The 20683-nt window shown below is 35.3% G+C and overlaps 2 protein-coding genes across 3 annotated transcripts in view; both read right to left on the reverse strand.

Annotated features, from left to right (window-relative positions):
- The window catches only part of LOC113067021 (annexin A2-like), a 7596-nt gene extending 4788 nt beyond the window's left edge, over positions 1-2808 (reverse strand). Inside the window, exons 1-3 of the mRNA XM_026239198.1 lie at positions 2714-2808; positions 1719-1779; positions 419-509 (exon numbers count right to left, since the gene is read on the reverse strand). Coding sequence (XP_026094983.1) covers positions 419-509; positions 1719-1769 — 142 coding nt within the window. The 5' untranslated portion in view covers positions 1770-1779; positions 2714-2808. The remainder of the gene's footprint in view (positions 1-418; positions 510-1718; positions 1780-2713) is intronic.
- Positions 2809-4191: 1383 nt separating this feature from the next.
- LOC113067022 (little elongation complex subunit 2-like) lies at positions 4192-20093 on the reverse strand. Of its 2 annotated transcripts, none has more exons than XM_026239199.1 (15): positions 19988-20093; positions 19793-19894; positions 18608-18893; positions 18376-18495; positions 18085-18219; positions 17874-17990; positions 17335-17491; positions 17072-17256; positions 15343-16192; positions 14340-14506; positions 13756-13885; positions 9947-10031; positions 9671-9721; positions 9083-9323; positions 4192-5485 (listed from the first exon to the last, which is right to left on the reverse strand). In XM_026239199.1, exons 1-15 carry the CDS (start codon positions 19999-20001, stop codon positions 5279-5281), a joined length of 2847 nt encoding a protein of 948 aa, XP_026094984.1. In that variant the 5' UTR covers positions 20002-20093; the 3' UTR covers positions 4192-5278. The 2 variants fall into 2 exon arrangements, with proteins under 2 accessions (XP_026094984.1, XP_026094985.1); XM_026239200.1 differs by lacking the exon at positions 4192-5485 and adding an exon at positions 10441-10474 and having other exon boundaries at positions 9227-9323.
- Between the last annotated feature and the right edge of the window lie 590 nt (positions 20094-20683).

Raw genomic sequence — 20683 nt, forward strand, 5'->3', positions numbered from 1 at the left:
AAAAAAAAAAAATGCTTTGAAATCCGGCCATTATTTTGGATCTTTTTTTTTGTACAGTTAGGTAAGTTTGAAGCGTCATTTATGCATTGAGAATGTTAACAGAATTGAGTATGGAGTCATTGAGGGCAGAGGAAAGCTGCTTGCTGCAATCAGACGTTGGCCTGAAACTGTTCCACATGTGGTTCAATCCCTTCCAGACAGGATGATGACTCACTTCTACCACTGCTGCACATTCTGGGCCATTTTACTTCATTACAGGCACAGCCCACAAAGACATGGGCCGAGTCAAAGCCCACAACCAAACATGAATGTCTCTCATCTGTTAAATGGTTCATAATCATCATCATCATATTACAGGCCTGAACAAGATGCCACAAATACATCTGGCTGCTCACATGACGTCGTCAAGCTCTCTTACCTTTAGTTTTGATGGCGGTCTCGATTCTAGCAGCATCCTTATCTGGATCAAAGTTCGGCTCTGGCACCACAGTGGGGTAAGTGGGCTCCCCCTATAGAGAGGAACAATGTGATCATCCCATGAACAGTTGGCGCACACTTAAAGGGGTCATGACATGGGTTTTTTTATTTTATTATTATGGTCCCCTAGGTGCAATTATAGTATTACTATAGTTAAAAAAAAAAAAAAACTTTTAAAATGTAGTGAATTATGACATTTTCCCACCCTGTTTCTCATCCTTTGATTCAAACAGTCTGTTTTGGGTTGTTTCCCCTTTAAGAGTTCAGTGTTAACGCCCACTGTTATGATTGGCTAACGACATTTGACGGAACATTTGCGGATTGAGCGTAACTGTTTAGTAGCGAGTGATGCATTCGAAGCGATGGCTCTTGCAATGATAAAACCTTATATGTTTGAGCCGGAATCAGATGAGGAATCAGAGGAAAATGAACCATCACCACAACAACGAAGACTGGATCAGCCCGTGTCCACATGGAAAGTGAAACTATTTTGAATTAATAAAAAAATTGTAACCCGAGACACTTGAAAACGGTTTATTGTTGCATAATTATTCTATAGTTTAATATGCTAACAGTTCAACATTATTTACCTAATTTCAATGAAATGATAGTGTGTACTGCGGACAAAAATGCATGCACAGGCCATATTTGAAGATGCAGCATTGATAAGGCAACATTTTTAATCTTCTATTACATGTAGGCCTACTAGAAAGGCGACATATTTTCAAGATTCTCTTATACAAATAAACTGCATCCCTTTTTCCCTGACGTCAGGATCTTTCGGCAGCGTATTCAAAGATGTTGTTTGTCCACAGCCAGGAACAGCACATCTGCGTGGCACTGTAATTTTCCTGTACACAGACCCACTCGCTGTCCGTCGACTGAACACTTGTGAGGCGCGCAGCGCGACAACGATCCGAAATGAGCGTAGTTGTCTTGTGCTGGAGGCGGTCATATGCAAATGGTTGGAACGTCACTTCGCACCGTGACGTCACTTCTTACCATGGATCCAGAACGAGCTGTATTTAGAGATTGATTAAATAAATGGCTCGTTTATAATGGCGAGGACATCTTAAGCTATGAAACTTGCAGGACGTTTTAAAGGTACAAAGACCTCTTATATTCCAAAAGATCAAGGCAAATTTGGTTTCTCATTTCATGACCCCTTTAAATGTCATATTATGTCTAAAATAGAAATATTACTTATGCATTATAAAAAAAAGTTCTGTATGAAAACTTACCCCACCGAGTTGCAGAGTGAGCTGCCCTAAGAACTCCGAGATCATCGCCATCCTGGACTTCCTGTGGAGAGCAGCCACACCTAATCATTTCCATTCTATTTAGCTTTATGCGTCGGATATCTATCATGCTGTAAATTGAACAACCATCGGATTTACATCGGTTTTCTGCATCCTAAAGTGCAGTCTCAGCTTTCAGAGAAGACTCTTAAGTGTCCCGTCACATGCTTCACAGGGTTATGTAATGCAGAACTGCAGAGTGCATGGCAGTTCACAGAGAACAATGCTCCTTTGCCCCTTCTTGTGTTGAGAAAAACTTAGTCATCCTACCATAGTCAGTCTTAAAACAAAGCTAATGCAAAAAAAACAACTAATTCTATCATCTGTCAAGGAAATAGTCTGTGAGATGCAATCGATAATGCAAGAAAAGTCAGTTTACTACTACTTTATTGTACACTTCTAATTAATTCATTAACTTTTAATTCTATAATGAATGCAAAAACACAAAAATGCATGTAAATCATGCTAGTTTTCCCTCTAAAATGCAGAATTTAGCAAAAATTCCAGACGGTACGTATGATATGCTGCGGTCGCTAGGTAATTAGATGAGAGCAGGACCAGTAAACAGTAATTTTACAAACCAACATTGGGTAAAACCTAAGCAAACAGGCACACCCATGAGAGGGGCATGCTGGGGAAATTCCTTACAGCATGTGAGACAGAACCAGCTATAGCTCATTCCTCACGATCTAGTGGTTCAAGTTTCAAAGAGTTTCAAAAGAGCCTTTCTTCGGGAATCTATTGATTTGCATTCAAAATGGCTAATGTAAAAAAAAAATTAAAAAAAAGTTAAGCTTAATGCAAAGTATTGTAGTACCATATGAAGTTAAAAGTAATCCGTTATTTTCTTTAGATGTTGATTTATTTAAGAAAAAAGAAAAAAGAAAAGTGCCTTAATGCAGAGGTTTAACAGCTTAAGGGAAAAGGTTTGAGCTTACCTGTAGTGATCAGTAGATCTCAGATGCTGTGCAGAACAATCCCAGCTGTGGACTGGATGAAGGGTGTGGTGTTTAAATAAGCAGAGGCGGTCCACGAGTTTCTTCACCCTGCCCACTGAGCTCCACCCCTCCAGGACACGCCCACTCACTCTCCCCCTCACAGTCTATAGGGGCAGAGCTTTACTGTGGACGTTTATAAACCTGACAGTATGAAAGGAAGTGGGAAACCATCGCTGAGGTCTCAGAAGGGAAATTAAGTTATTAATGTGGTAGTGAACTATTTGTTAAGCGGTGACTTCCAACTAATCACTCAAAAATCCCAGGAAGAACATTACGTCATCATTTACTAACCATCATGTCATTTTCAAACATGTATGAACCAGTGTTGTTATTACTAATTAAGACTAAAATGATTTTCAGTAACTAACATGAATTAAAAATGAATTTTAGTAGAATAACTTAAAATTAAAAACAATTACAAAAGAAAATTACAATTTCCCTTTGCAACTAACTAAAAAGTATTCAAATTAAATTGAATGACTATTAAATTGAAGAAGTTCAATTATACTAAACTTGAAAACTGAAATAAAAATAAATTAGCTAAATATATATTTTAAAAACGGACTAAAAACAATGACTAAAATCTAATGAAAACCGTTTTATTTTTAATAAAAGCCCTTTGCAACGAACTGAAGGAAGTTGAAATTGAGGTACTGAAATGACCAAACTTCAAACTGAAATAAAAATAAATGAGCTAAATAGAAATATATATATATATAAATAAAAAAAAAAACTTACAAAATGACCAAAACTTCAAACTAAAAATGTAACTAAAATTGTAAAATAAAACTATTTCAAAATATTTATAAATTATGTATTATAATACTACAATAAGACTATTATACTAATACTAAAATAAGAGTGGAATCAAATTTATTAAGAAATAAATCTTAAAAGCACATAAAAAAATGTCTTGGTGTTTTTTATTTTCCATTCAATGAAAATCAGTGCAGTAATAATGAAGTAAAAAAAATGTACTATTATTAATAATAAAAATGAAATAAATATTAGTATTGTGAAATGAGCCAAAAGTAATCAGATCTACAAACAGGTCTATAAAGAGTATAAAAATAGAGCAAACCTGTCCACGGTGCTAATGCACAGACTAGAGGTCTTTCTCTGGTGGGCTTTGTGTCATTCATAACAACCCACCCTAGGCAAGATCACACACATTTATAATTCATGCTCTGCTAAACAACTGTGCAAATGTGCACAAATGCTCAAAAAATAAAAAATAAATTAAAAAAACCATACAAACTGTGAAATTTAAATGTGTATTCTTTTTTTTGTCTTTCTGTGTGTAGAAAAGTTGTCTTAGATTTTATACTGAACTCCTGTTGCTATAGATGCAGCATTACTCAAAAGCAGAACATTTCCAGGTTGAAATGCCATTACAGAAATATCCTGTTTGCTCTGTGTGTCACTCATGATTCATTTATTAAACTGGAAGTGTGGTTCAAGAGGAAAAAGTGCATACTATTCAGTTTGTCATGTGATCTCAACATGGCCACTGCCATGAGGGGCGACCCTCCTTTTACAGAATAAAACCACCTTTATTATTTTTTTATTCTAAGGTCTTCATCTCATGTGAGCTCACATCATTTTAAAGTTAAGAATTACAAGAATCTACACATAAAGAACAGTTTTAAATAAATGTTTAAAAGACAGCGTATGGAAGCATTAGCATTTAGCTAAATCCATTACCTTAAGTGGAACTATTACTTCGTTTTAGGTGAATGTATCTTTAAAACTGCTGTGCATTCATTGGCACTGTCTTCAGCTGAAAAGTGAACCATGACACATTCCTCCTCTTCAGTTGCGCAGTGGGTTTTACTCAATATCAGCTGAAAGGCACACTTCATCTCTAGACAGCTCCGGCTTTACAGTTTTTAACATTGCCTTTTATAAGGATGAACTACTTCTAAGCTTGCATTATATTAGATGTGGATAGTATGCAAATTAGTATACACTGTAGGGTGGGTCTCTTATTATTTGGACACACCCACATCTTTCTCTCAGAGCTGTGACAAAACTGCCCCAAAATACTGTTAGAAAACACATCAGGATGTCAGTAGCTATGTTTCCATCCAATTATTTTAATGTGCATTTTGGGATATTGCTTAAAAAAAAAAATTGAAATGCAAAGATGCATTTAAAATCTTAAAAGAGTTCCTTGAGGCACATTATGCACTATTCTTATTTATGCATGAGTTAAATTAGCAAATTTGAATGGAAACATAGCTACTGATAAAAATGTGTAACAATAATTATTTTCGATTTTATATTAAAGCATTTATTTTTTATTTGCTGCAGACAAAATAATACAAAATAGGATACTTTTTTAATTGTAAACTCGATTCTTATTTGGTAAGGATTGTTTCAAAATGTACAACACATTTGTATTACACAACGTTACACAAAATATGTACATGCTAAAGAAGGTAGTAAGTGCTTTTGAACATAAATTGGTTTTCACGCCCAAAAAAAATGATTTTTCTTCCAAAATCAAGGCTTTCCATTCTTTCCATCTTCACTGGTTAGGCTTTTTTGCATGTCTTTCATCAGCTTGACTCTCATGTTGTCCATCCATGCCTGTTTATGTTTGTTTCTTGTGTCTTTCTTACGCTTCTTCTTTGTCGACTGATTGGCTGCTTGTGGTGGTCTGAGTGCGTTTTTTCCCTGGCGTTGCTTAGGTCCTTTTCCACTTTTAGGCTGTGTGAGAATAAAGTAAACTTAAGAAATTATGACATAAAACCATTTGGATAGTAATATTTGTGTCACTAGTTTATCCAAGTAGATTTAAAGTTGTTGTTTTAAATCCCAATAGTAGATGCCCATGAACTGGAGCATTACAGAATCTCTTGAGTTGTAAATCCACATCCAAAGTCCCAGCATGCCTTAGGACAAGCATATAGTAGGCATGTCACCACAGGAAAGTGTCAGCATGGAGCTCAATGGTTTACAAATGACACACATCCCAGGTTCTGGCGTATGTTTTGCGTCAATGAAATTTCAAGTGTCATGTTTCCTCGGGCCAACACGATGATGTAAGAGTATTACAAAGCGAGAGGTAGGATGGGGTGGATCTCTTTACGACGGGTCCTGACACATAACCCAGTCGCAACAGTCTCAGACCTGTTTATAAGAGAACACCCACAATCTAAATTTACTTTAAAGGTGCTGTATGCAGGGGTGTGCGATATGACAATTTTTGATCGTCATAATGTCTTCATTATCTGCTTTTGAAGAAATATCGTAGTATCGTGCTAAAGTGCACATTCTATCAGCTGCAGTTCTGGTGTTTCCATCATATACTGTACAACACCACATCCATTCACAGCAGTGTTAACTCAGTGCTAGAGTTACCCTCTCATTATTTGCATGTGCTTTTAAATGTTTCATTCGCGCTGCTCTGACCTGTGCTTTTTCTGAGTACACCCGAAGCGCGCGAGCTAAAGCCTGTTAAGTTATCTAAGTTATATTTTGCGCTAATACGGTCAAAACACACAAGGTTTACATGTAAACTTGATTATGTCTAAAATAAAAGTGAACAGTTGAGAGAAAAACATACATGCCTGTATATTAGATGCGTGCAGGTCTTAAATGGACAGTAGGCCTATTAAATATGCAGCATACTGTCATTACTGTCAAGGGATAGATCACCCTAAAATTTAATTTCTGTCATTATTTACTCACTGTCATGTTGTCCCAAACCTGTATTCATTTATTTAATGTGCTGAACACAAAAGAAGATATTTTGAAGAATGTGGGTAACCAAACTGGTCCATATTGAATTTGATGGTAGCAAAAAAAAAATACTGTGGACCAGCAACTGTTTGGTTTTCCACGTTCCTCAAAATAGCATTTATGTTCAGAAGAAGAAAGAAACTCATTCAGGTCTAAAACCACTTTTGAGTGAGTAAATGGTGGTATTAAAATAAAACACTATGACAGGATTGACAGACAGCTGACAGAATTTCTTTTTTTGGGTGAACTATTTAGCGTTAATAAAGCAACAAAACACAAAGAAAAAAAAATCACGCTTTAGGAATCAAAAATTGAATTTGTTCATTCAATTTCTTGAATGTTCCTGCTAAATACACCGATTGTACCTGAAAATAAAGCACTGTTTGTTTTATTTGTATATTATGTGTAGTTATGTGTATATTTGTCCTTCTTTTATCTTTGTTATTAAAAAATAAGAACAACCATTTTTATCGTCGCCCTTTGGCCTAAATATCTGCCATTCTTATTTTGTCTTTATAATAGGGAAATTAGTTTGGCTGTAATGCTCAGACAACTTGCAAAATAGTAAAACCAACATGACAAAGAATTAGAGATAAAATAGTGAATCGTGATATTTTATAAAAAAATAAAATTAAAATTAAAATTCGCCCACCCCTAGCTGTATGCAGGATTGACACAGAGTGGTTGAACTAGGTATTGCAGTTCAAATTCAGAAGACTGGAGAGGGTTTTTTTTTTTTTTTCACCGGCACCTCCTCGTCAGACTTGATGCACACGCAGGTTGCCAGATTGACGACACCAAAAGCAACGAGTGTACTTGACAATTAATTAAATGAAATACACAGTTTTCTGCTAACTGGCAACCCGGGGTGTCGAAATACAATTGGGTAAACTGACAGTGGCCGGGTTTCACAAACCAAAACAGAGACCGACATTCCGGCTCGGAACGCACATTTTCAAAGGAGAATAACTGACTGTAACATTGTTTTTCAAATAAACAATTATGTTAACTTAGCATGTTTCTTAATTATCTGCAAACATATGGTATTTTTATGCTAGAGTAAAAACTTACATACAGCACCTTTAAGTAAGTTTAGGAAGTATGAGCAGTGTTTGCTATAGTAATCACTATGATAACTCAGAAACAGGGCTGTGCAAAAAAATTTTTTTGCACGATTTTCAGTGTGCATCTCGTCAGTAAAGGCGCTCCTGTGATTAGTAGTATATATCCAGCATGTGAATTCAGATCAAGGTTGCCAGGTTTTCCCCTATTCCTTCTCAAAACTAGCCTAATCACGTTTTGTTATTGGTGATAAAATAAACGTTTTTTGGCGGGGTTCCCTTGGTAAAATTTGCATTTTAGGGGCTACATACGTTGTTTTCCATGTCCGCGGGTATAAGCAATCCTAATCACAATATTGTGATATTTAGCCCCTAAAATGCTAATTTTACCAAGGTAGCCCTGCCAAAAAAAATTATTTTATGCATGGAATGCAATTTTTATTGGGGAACCCCCCTGGAAATGTGATTGGGATAGTTTTGGACTAGTTTTGAGAAGCAACTAGGCAGGCTTTGTTGTGGATACCTGGCAACCCTGATACTACTAAATCACAGGAGCGCCTTTACTGACGAGATGCGCATGAAATTCACACTAAACTTTTTGCCAAGCCCCACTCAGAAATGAAAAGAAATAAAAGTACTATTAAAGATAAGTACCTATCACCATCAACTGTTACTCAAACAGATTCATGGCATGACAGATAGTCCTGTTCGACAGAATGGGTGCGGTAACTGTGCAGGAATGTTATTGAGACATCATGAAAGATTGTCCACTCTGACTGCTTATGTTGGCTGTGAGTGTGTGTATGTAAATATATGGTGCATATCTCTGATAACAACAAAAAGTGAAAAGGGATACTACACCCCAAAATGAACATTTTGTCATTAATCACTTTCCGCCATGTCATTCCAAACCAGTAAAAGCTTTGTTCGTCTTCAGAACACAATTTAAGATATTTTGGATGGCAAGTCTGGCGAGGCTTTTCATACTTTTCTGGACCATGACAGTTTAACTTACTTACCAGTCTATGGGACAGTCACAAGACTCCCGGACTTCATCCAAAACATCTTAAATTGTGTTCGGAAGACGAACGAAGCCCTTACAGGTTTGGAATTACATGGGGGGTAAGTGATTAATGACAACATTTTCATTTTGGGGTGGAGTATCCCTTTAAGCAAAATGGTTTAACATGTCAAGGGTTCACATGCAAACTTCAATTTATTAAGTCTGAGCAACAACCTCTACACCACACCAACTGGAAATAAAAGGAGATTTGCAGGTTAAATTCAAACCCAAATTTTCAACAAAAGCACCATAGTTTAACCACCATCCTTCTATTTACTAACTCTTTACTACTTCCACTACACCACATCACTCCTGGAAATATTATATACCTTTCAATTACCAAATCTAATCTATAACCACTACACCACAACCTGAACAATTAAGTTAAGGTAAACTGCATGCAAAATTCTACATTTCAAAGTGAAAATCTGGTCATACCTGAGGGGGTGGACGTGGGGGGAAGGTGCAGGGTGGTCTGCTGTATTTCTGGTGAAATGGCAGGACATGTGAGGGGTCAAGGGGGACCCAGGGAATCCCTGGAGTCACAGCTGGGGGTCCGCAGTGCGCGTTCTGCAGGTGGTACACACTGCGAGCAGCCTTGGTCTCATTGCTAGCTTTAAAGATGCTCACGAAACCCTCACGAGGTTTGTGGACTAAGAGGTATCGTCCTTCCTGTAATCTGGGGGCAGGTGTTAAAAGAAAGTTTTATAAAAAGTGACGGCTCAAAGGAAATGTGTAGTTGATGACACAAGCTTTCCAACGCAAACAAAATTAAGGTCACATCCTTGCAAACATTGAAATACAGGCTCAATACCACTGATCGATTATAGATCAGTGCTCAATACCTAAACTGATGCATGTCATTTTTAATGTTAAAATGCTTCCACATATCCTAGCTTAATATGCAGACTTACAAACTTTTAAAGACTGGTTGAAAGACTGATTTCACAGTAGGAAATGGAAATCTTGCTAAGGGTAAAGTACCGTAACCGTTTTAAATAGATATACAAAGTGAAAGAAACTCACGTCGAGACTTTTTTCAGTAAGTGGTAGAGGGTGTTTAAACATCTAGTTGGCCTGAAAAAACGAAATATTGAAGCACATTAAATTACATTCAAACTTGACACAAGACATATAATTCTAATATAATTAATTCATATTTAAAATATACATTTTAAAGTGAATAGATTATATAAATGATAAAGAAATATATATATATTACAATTCTTCAAATCAGTTTTAGGAATTTGTAAAGTTTTATTTTAATGATTATAATTGGACTTTATATTGAGATTCACTCACTTGAAGTCGCAGGTAACGTTCTGAATCCAGTCGTCGGGCAAACTCTGCATCTGCGTCACTTCTGATGTGTGTGCATTGATGCGACCTACACACACAAATATCACAGTTTCTGAACATCTAGCCTTTAAATTGACATACTACCACAGGTAGACTGCTCAGTTAATTTTTTTGCAAGTCTGATAATACTTTCATACATTTACCTTAGTGTTGGTTATTCTACATTTCCATTTAACAGTCAATAGCTAAAGAAGTTAAAGTCCGCAGAGCCATAAACTAGCTCACAATCGGAAGAATATCTAAATCGGTCTCAACATGTGGTGCATAAGGACACGTATTGACCTGCGAAACAAATTCAGGCTGTGACAAATGTTGTGAATGTTGCAATAACTGTTCACACGTTGTGTCTGTCAGTTGTATCTCTGCCCTTTACACACTGATGGTGTCTTTCTGAGTTCATGCCAGGAAAAAAAAAAAAAAGATCTCCACACCCTTACTTGTTCATCTGTGTGTGGGAAACACTGCTGTTGGCTAAAGAACACACAAAAAAAATAATGAAACAGAGGACATGACGACATTTCACCAACAATTCTTCTAAATCCAGAGAGGATGAGCAACGATTGGAACAGGTTATAACTATAACTTATTAAATTAAAAAGAAAAAGCCTGATTATTGATATATTGTGTCACTCTGTCTGTGTTCATACCATTGGTCCTGCTTTGGCTTCGTTTGAATAACAATAAATCAATATTTTGAGGTCAGCAAGAGTTTTTTTTTGTTTTTTGTTTTTTTACGAAATTGAAACGTATTCAGTGTGGATAGGCTAAATTAATTAAATTAAATGACATTTAAGATTTCAAACTTTCACACTAAAAAATGCTTAATTACAGGGCAAATATAAAAAAATACGAACAAATGAATTATATAAATAAATTTAAATAAATTGAGTTTACCAGTGTAAAAAAAAATCATGATTAAAAATGTATTTTGGTTTCCACAGAGTTAGCAAATCAACATTAAAGGACCATGTGACAGAAGACAGGCGTAATGATGCAGCTTTGCATCACAAGAGTATTTATACATCTATTCAAATAGAAAATAGCTTTTTTACATTATAAAAGATTTCCACATTACGGTTTTTACTGTAATTTTACTGAATTAAATGCAACATAGTTGAGCATTAGAGACTGATGATAAAATAATAATCACTGCTCCTTGTATTAAGAAAAGTTTTGCTTAATTGTATGGTAAGTGCACCTTTAGTGTACTTCGAATCTAACGGTAGCACTTTATTTTACAGTCCTGTTCCTCGTGTACATACTACGTACTTATTATAGTAATTACAATAACTATGTAATAACTAGGTACTAACCCTAAACCTAACCCTACCCCATGTAGTTACCTTGTATTACCAGAACTTTCTTAGATATATACACTGTAAGTAAACTTTAAGTACATGTACGTGCACGTACTGTAAAATAAAGTGCAACCAATCTAACTGTAGTGTGTTTATTGATATTACATTTAAAGTCGATATATTTTAAATTTACTACATTACATTAAAGTATATTTTATAGTTTATTATAACTGCTTGTGAGTACATTCAGCAGAACACATTAACCATAAGACAATAGAAGTAATTTTGAAATGAAATATACATTTGTGCTTTTATTTTGTGTTTTTATTGCATTACAACTTATCGCAATAATCTGCCTCAGTAAAATGCTCGGCTCAAGTCTTCTTAAACCTTGCGAAAATATGTCCAGGCTCATGGCTGTGAAGATACCAGGCTGCTCTGTTATCAGCAGGGATTGATCCTGGACTAGATCCAAAGAAAACATTAGATTCCTTCAATAAGCCTAAAAGAATCTCTCAAGCAGACGATACGCTGGCTATTCTGCATTCTTCTGTGTGTCAGGCACAGACTGCTGGCAGGCACATTGTGGACATTCTTTAAATCACCGTCAGTGTTATACAGGCTTCCAAAGAATTGATTAAAACATGTATTCTTCAAACTCCAGCAGTCTGTTCAGCAGAAAGGGAGTCTCCCGAAGCCTAGTAGCCCTCCACCCACACCGATGTGTCACACATGTGCTTGCATTCTTCCGCAGCCCTTTCAAAGTTGAAATGTTAGTAGCTACGGCAACCCTGACTCAAAACAGTGAGTCATGCATCATGAGAGAGGCATGCAGGGAGTTTGCGGGAAGTTCACTTTTGTGCTCCCCTTGTTACCAAAACTACCACTCCAGATACAACATAGATACGTACTACTGTTTGAATCTGCTTCATTCATTCAGAAAAAAACTAAACAAACAAAAAAAAACTTTAATTTAATTTGTGATTTTCACTTAAATGATGTAAAAAGTGTTGTTGTCATTTTTTATCATCATTGGAAGCATTGGTAGTGTTCAGTCACGTGACTGGCTCGAAGACCCGGCAAAACATCTACCGTATCGAACTGCCGCACAAGCCTGTCAATTTTATATCTGGTCCAATCCCAAAAATACTTACATCACCTCTAAAAAGAATCAAACAAAAGCTATGCGAACAAAATCCATGTTTAGGCTGTTAGCATTCAATATACAGCACCAGCCGCAACATTTCCTGTAAGGGTGAGAGGTCACGAAAACTATGCATTTGAGCAAAAACTAGATTCAAGCAAGAGGTAAAATTCTGTAAAAGTCTAGTATTTAATGAAGATAAAAATATTACAATATAACAAAGCATGAAAAATACTTTAGTATTTTAGTATCAGTTATGAATTGATTCATCAAACTTTTTTATCTACATATATTTTTACTAAAGCATTTTAAAGCATGATGCAAAAATGATTCATTTGATTTGGTAATGCAAGCAAATCATTCAATTAGTTAAATTATTTATGAACCGAACTAGAGTTGTGACGGTGAATTTTTCTTTCCTATCGTATCGTAAGATGACGTGTGAGGGAGGGAGCATTCCCTCTTTTCTTCGCTTTTAAATAGCTTGTAAAAGCTGCGTGCGCATTCTACTTTTACTTTCAAATCAGCGGTAATTTGGCGTCAATTTCTTGAATGCAAGCTTAAGCCTATATAGAAGTTTTATTAACAAAACAAATAAAAATACATGCTATATGTCAGGCTATATTTAATAACAAATAACTTAAAGTTTAAATAGGTAAACAAAACTAATAATAAGTAAACGTATAATATATAACCAAATGACGTAGAATGTTTATTAGCAAAACGAGTAAGAATGCTTGGAGGTATGGTGTATACCTTGATGTCAAATAAAATAAATAAATGACACAAAGTTTAATAAAGTAAAATTCAGCAAATACTGTGGAACCAATTTAATAAGAAACGCATGTTGTTGTTTTTTTTTTTTTTTACTTTTTTTTAACTTTCAAAATCATCTTAGATAAATGGCAAAAGTAAAAATATTGGCAAAAAGGTGCCATTGTTCAGTTTTTTAATTGTAGTGTCTGTTCTTTTACTGAACGAAAAGATTTTTATAACTACAAAAATATCAAAATGATGGTGGGGGTCAGTATAACGGTGGGCAAATTGATGTAACCGGTGTTGCAGCTTAACACCGTCAACACTGTCTATCGCGGCAAGCCTAGACTGAACTGATTGTTATTAAAAGCCCATTTCTTTTTTAACACTGTAACACTGCACATTTTCTTTTCTACAGGTGAATATGATCTTTTTTAAATACTCATACTAGATCAAACAGATTCATAACAGAAATACAGCAGATTCACTATCAAAATGCATAACAGTTCATGATCGCTAAAGAGAAAGCAAACATTTTTCAACAGGTCTCTTACTGATGAAGGACACGGTACTGGAGTGCAGAAGTTTCTCGGCCCACAGCTGACAGACCTCTGTGTGGGTCAGATTCTCAGCTCCGTAGCACAGCTGATACTCCAGCTTGGGTAAAACATGCACCGGGACGGCCTGGATGAGAGCAGACTCAATGAGAACCCATTCAACTGCTGTTTTCTATAAACAGATGCAGAAGAGTAAATCATGTGCTGCTTTTTTTCAGGGCATTTTCAGAGAACCATTGACTGGAAAGAGTCTGTTAATACTCTGAAAAGATTTCAAACCCAACTCTACGGCAGCGTACAGGAAAGCAGACTGTTTAAAGAAAGGGAGTGGTGAACATTACTCAACCCTGGTTAAATTATAAAGATTAATACTTGGCATATTGTCACACTGACTCAAATCCAATAGAAGGCAGTTAAAAATCACAGACGATGATAACTAATAATGATAATAAGATGCATTGTTATTGTTTGCAGAAGAACGGATGAGTTTAATGTTGTTTGGAATATCTCAGCCGTGACTTTCCTTCAACTAGGGCCACAATAATCAACATTAGTGTTTGTGTAGCATGTGTCCAGCTCACCCTGAAGGTGTCTTTGTCGTGTCTGGGGTGAGCGACGTCCACATTGCTGCGCACCATGAGCAGAACATCCAGAAGGCTGTAGAGTTTGTACAGAACGCTGCCCTCTGCTGGAGGATCGTAGTCCATCTCATCCTCAGCACTGACCTGAAGATCCTCCTTCAGGAGACCTGCAATAGATGGATAATGGTTTCTGTAGAAGAAACTCTGACCAAAATAATTAGACTTAAAAACGCAAAAATAAATAAATAAATAAAATGCAGCTATACGGTAGATTATATTTTTATGATTCTAGCATTATCTTGATTTTTTGCCTTACATGTGACACAGATGTTTGTTTTTTAAAGACAGTGTAAAAAAAAAAAAATAAAAAAAAAAAAAAAAAAAAAAAAAAAAAAAAATTCGAGATTTGAAATAATAAAATTCTTTCTATCCATACACCAGGCATAAAGCGTATTAGATGTAATTTTTATTATACATTTGTTACATTATTCTAATCTATTTAAGAATAGATATTACATTATATTACATTATAGTTATTTTTGTGCCAAATTATTATTATTGCATGTTTTTTGTGTGTGTATGTAATTATATATATATATATATATATATATATATATATATATATATATATATATATATATATATATATATATATATATATATATATATATATATATTTATTATTAAATATATTTAAGTATTATTTTAATATTCTAAATAATGTTTAAACCTGAAATGTACATGATAATGTTTAAGGAATTGCACATTTTTTTTATATATATATACTTACAGTATAGTAAAAAATGTACTTCCTCACACATCAGGTGTTATTTCCATTGCCTTAATTTAATTTAATAATTTCTAGAAGTTTATGGATATGTCTCAGTTTTAGAGCATCACCTGTTCAATGAATATCTGATGTGGGCCATATTTGAAAGTACATGAAATATAACCTGAGCATGACTGTGGCCTTTGCCTCTGAGAGCGTGTTTTGAGCACTAACGTTTTCTTTTAGAGGCTAGCAGCACAGGAACGTCAGCAGGGAGTGTGTCGTCCTCTCCCTGTCCCTCTCTGGACTCCAGATATGAGGTCACACACTGCTTGACCAGTGAATGGGCTTTAGCTTCTGGAGGTCTGTCTTCCGGGACATGGGGTTTCACAGGCTCCTGGTTCTTGCTGGGAGCGGATTTTAGCATGGCGTCCTGCATCCGCAAAATCTGTCCGAGCTGATCGCATTCGCCAGATATTCTGTGCCTTTTGATGCCCTTCTTTGTTCCTTTGCCCAAAGGGTTTGTGTGTCCTGGCGTGACGCTTGGGGGGTCGGGCGCTTGGAGGGAGGACACCTCTGCTGGTGTCACCAGGGTCTGAGGTCTCTGTGGGGAGAAAATGTCATCTATGACTAGTCGTTCTTCATCAGAATCCAAATCCTGGTCCGTGTTGTCTTCCATCTCATGTCTGGGCCGCTTGGTGGGAGGACACTGAGCAGAAGGCGTTTCTATCTTCTCCTTTGAATCTTCAATCACACTTTCCTCTGAAATGGCACTTTCGTTCAGCGTACCGCTTCCTCTGTCAGCCAAAGAGTCGCTCTCTCCTTGGACCTTAGCCAGGGTCAACCCGTCTTGAGATGCTGAGGTGCGTTTCGTTGTACCTAAAGCTTCTGTCGGGTTCTTGGGGCTTGGGGTAAGTTGATATGGAGTTGCGGTTGGATTTGTAGAAGCTGTTTTCGGTTTGAGCGGTTCTTTCACTTTTGTACTGGGCTTGTATGACTCCCCAAATGACTCCAGGTCTGTTAGATCAGTCCCAAAATCCATCCCAGCATCATCATTTGCAAACACACTCCTGGATATCTTGTCCTGGCAGAGTAAATATTATTTACAATGTTCATATTTAACAAAAAAAAAAAAAAAAACAACAACAACAACATTTCAACTCACTGTTATATAGGTTTACTTTATATTCATTTATTTAGCAGATATATAATATAAAACTGTTGTACAATATAATCTAAAATGTAACAAACACGCACATCATTTTTGCATTTACCTGATCCAAAATAAAAATAGCAATATAGTATAATATATTATTACAATTTAAAAGAACAGTCTTCTATCTTAAAATGTAATTTATTCCTGTGATTCAAGCTGCATTTTCAGCATCATATGCACACAATTATGCACACATTTATTCCCAATCTTTTAAACATTTCTGTTTTATAATACAATAATAAACATATATATAAAAAATAGGTAAAATTATAGGTAAAAATTGATAGCCTGAATGCACTGTAAGTCGCTTTGGTTAAAAGCGTCTGCTAAATGCATAAATTTAATTTTTTTGTTTAATTTATTTATTAAATTAAATTATTTCAAATTTATACATAAAGTCATACTGTATTATTAGAATTTTGAGATTAATTATAATCACATTGTGTGTATATATACACATATATAACAATTTGTAATATAAAATTATATAATACAGTAGTTATATATTATAGTTATTATTGCTATACTAATGATTAAATACATATTTTAACTATTTACTATCCAATTTGGCAGAAATATTTTTTTTATTTTTATTATTATTATCTAAAACTTTTAACTTACAAGTAAAAATAATAAGTTAGGGTTAGAGCCAATAATTACAATAATTCAATAGTAATTTACTAATAAGACATCTACAATATATTTCACTGTCTGTTGTTTGGTCTTTTTACCGTGGTAACATCTTACCTCAGGAGGAGGCTCCATTTCAACAGGAAGCACTTGTGAAGTGAGGAAAAACACCGGACGTGAGACGGTCTTCTTGAACGCCAGCTTCACGCTCTCTTCATGAAACAGCAGACTCCTCTCTCTCCAGCTCATCTCTGTCTTCAGCAGGGGAGGATCGATGTACGCCGTCTTACTCTGACTGCTGCCTGAGCACAACCACCGCATTCATCAGGTGAGACTACGGACAGGATTATAATCTTATGATCTACAACAGGGCTGGGCACCTCTCATAGGATTCATTTTGACCCAAACGGGCAGCTCCCAGGCTTCTGAGAACTCAAAGCTGTTATTCAGGAGCTGAAGGAAGGCCTCTTTAGATAAGCACACTTGTGGCTCATAGGTAACGCAGAGTTTTTCCGCATTTCTGTCATTGCTGATGGCCTGCAGAAATTAAGAGACATCAGGATTATCACAAGTATTATATATGTTTTCCAGAGGTCTATCAAAATTAATTAGTGAGGTCCGGGGACAGAATTCAACATATGAAGGTGGTAAATCTAAATAAATGCAGCAGTGCCACCTAGTGGTTAAAGTCACATTTTGCAAGACAGAGACAACACCACTTTTAATTCGTATTGAATCATGACATTATTTACAGCAGGTTTCTTGTTGTCAGCACAGCAATGATAAGAATTAAATTAAAAGAATTTGTATAATTCCCATAAATACTTTTTTTTTTCATTTTGGGGGGAAAAATTACCCTTTTGTGATATTTATCCATATAAAGACAACAAAAATTGACAGAAACACACAGGCTACTTACGGTGTGTCCTAAAGTAGCTTTTTTAGCTGGGGGAATCACATTTGACACTGTCTCATAGTCTACAGCAAGCTGGGTGTTTTCTGGTATCACTTTTGTGTCCAGCATGTCTATTTTACCCTGAGGAGAAAGACAGTAGAGAGCTATAGTTATAACAAGCAACAGTACATCACACATTTAAGATAAAAGAAAATACATATCAAAAAATAAGTACCATAGCAAGAAGCTGTTTCTCAAAGATGAGGGATATTCCACCCACAAACTTCACACTGGTCAGGCTAATTATCTCTTGAATGCTGTAAACCTGTGGGTAACTCTTCACCTGCTCCAAACAGGCTGTGAAATATTCCTGTTGGGGAAAAACATACCAAATCAATGAAATAAAAAAAGAAAAATAGCATTTTATTGAAAATATATATTTTTTATTATTTAATAAAAAAAAAAGATTAAAAACAACAATGGATTTTGTAAAAACATTTATTTTTAATAATACTAAAATAAAAACCTGAGTGTAGCGGGTGCAGCCTGGTGGCATATAGTTGTACACATCAGCACATGCTCTAGAAACATCTTGCAGGTATTTCATAAACTCTGTCACCTCGTTCTTCACCTGCTCCATCAAACACTTGAGAAAATGAGAGACGATATGAAACAGATGAAAACAGTCTTGCATCCATATACCTCAATCAAAATGGCCTTACAATTAAAGCAGGCGATCAGGACGAGAGATGGTCTACCTTTGAAGCTCTGGAATAATTCTTGTGGATGAGCATGTTGAGATATAGCTTGCGGTTCTTTGCATTGAGGGTGGAAGAGCAGGGGTAGGGCACTAGGGGCTCAGGGAACGCTGGAGTCGCAGTACTCTTCACAGGTTTGGCTTTGGTTTGTTTGCATGTAGACGAGGGCTCATCTGATGCCAGGACGTTACTGACATCTGAAACATCATTACACTTCACAGTCTTTGCTTCTGATGCGGATGCATCTGGCTTTTTCTCACCGGTGTCCTCGGACTTTGTATCAGAGCTTTGAAGAAAACAATAAAAAAATCACAACATTTCATCATTAAAAACTCTTGTTTTCTTCTGTTATTTTAGACAGAAAAAAATAATATTTTATATATATATATATATATATATATATATATATATATATATATATATATATATATATATACACTTTTTTTTTACTTAATTGCGATAGAAAATGGGACTTATGTTAGACTGTCTATGTGAACATCTACTCAAAACAACACACAGACACACACACACACACACACACACACACACACACATATATATATATATATATATATAATATGAATACAACTGGTTACCATATTAAATAACATTTACAAGAGTGATTTTAAACACTTAAAAAAAAGCATAATACATGCAATTAAATTGTCTACTTGAATGTTTCAAACAACTTTTCTGAAAATAAAATGTCAAAATATGGATAAAATAATGCAATATATTTGTGTAAAAATGAAACAACATACTTATTCCGACCATAAACTTACTTATTAAAATGCATTTTTTTCAAAGTGATCATACTAAGTTATTATATTTAAATGATTCAAATGTAATTGATTAAAACCTTCTTGCTGACAAATGAGGTTTGAAGGATGCTCTAAAACCCTTTTCATCTACAGAGTATACCTTACAACAATTACCATGGTTTTACTATAGTAATAATCGACATTTGGTAGAAATTTAGTAATGTACATTCAAGTATTTAGACTATTATTTTCCCATATCAGATAGCACTGACAGTTTGAAAGCTGTAACCATAGTTATACGTTCTAATTCTGTTAACGAAGAGCCGTTTGCTATGTAGTTATTACGCTCTTGCACACTTTAACACAGTTTAGCTGCACTTATCGTGTGGTTTGAGGGCAGTCAGTCACCTAACGTTAACGTTACCTGTGTAAAAGAGCAAACAGCTCCTTGACGCTGGGCGCGAGAGTGAACTTGTCAAACACATCTCTGGAGAACTCAAGCGGCCCGGTGACAGGAGCGTCGTTCCTGAGGAAAAACCAGCACACTGAAGCTGACTGCGGTTTAATAAACTGGTCAGCATTAAAATGTGTTTATTCAGTTAATCATATTGTCACCTACCATTTTATTTCCATGACCGCAGACTCTCGCAGGCTGACGGTCCCTCATCATAACAGAGAGAATGCGATAGACGAATCTTCCGGCTAGAACCAAAACATGACACGAAGGTTCCGCTTCCTGTCACACGTTTGAGATTGACACGTTTGAGAACTACCTTTCTAATATTTATGTATTAGATTTTCTTTTCATTTATTATACAATTATATATATATATATATATATATATATATATATATATATATATATATATATATATATATATATATATATATAAATATAAAAGACCTGTATCACTGGCTTGCTCTTTTCTTTTTCTATCAATCTGTTTTTTGTTTATTATATTATTTAAAAGCCCTTGCTACGTGTACTGTGTTTAAGCTAACTGATACTTGTTATAGCACTTATATATCATTGCTCTTTTTGTTTTTGTCCTCATTTGTAAGTTGCTTTGGATAAAAGTGTCTACTAAATGGCTAAATGTAAATGATTAAGGTTAATAAGTACAATTAAATGTAGATAGGTCTTATTTATATATTTATTTTATTTCATCTTTTATCAAATATTTATGACAAGATGCTTAGACTTTTAAATTGACACATTACCTGAATGTTTTCCTCAGTTTGGTTCACGTTAAGTGTTAATGTAGTTTCTGACCCTGATTGCACACATACTGTACATCACAGAGCTGTTTATCAG

This window comes from Carassius auratus, chromosome 50 (genome assembly GCF_003368295.1).
Source record: "Carassius auratus strain Wakin chromosome 50, ASM336829v1, whole genome shotgun sequence".
In the NCBI taxonomy this organism is placed as follows: Eukaryota; Metazoa; Chordata; class Actinopteri; order Cypriniformes; family Cyprinidae; genus Carassius; species Carassius auratus.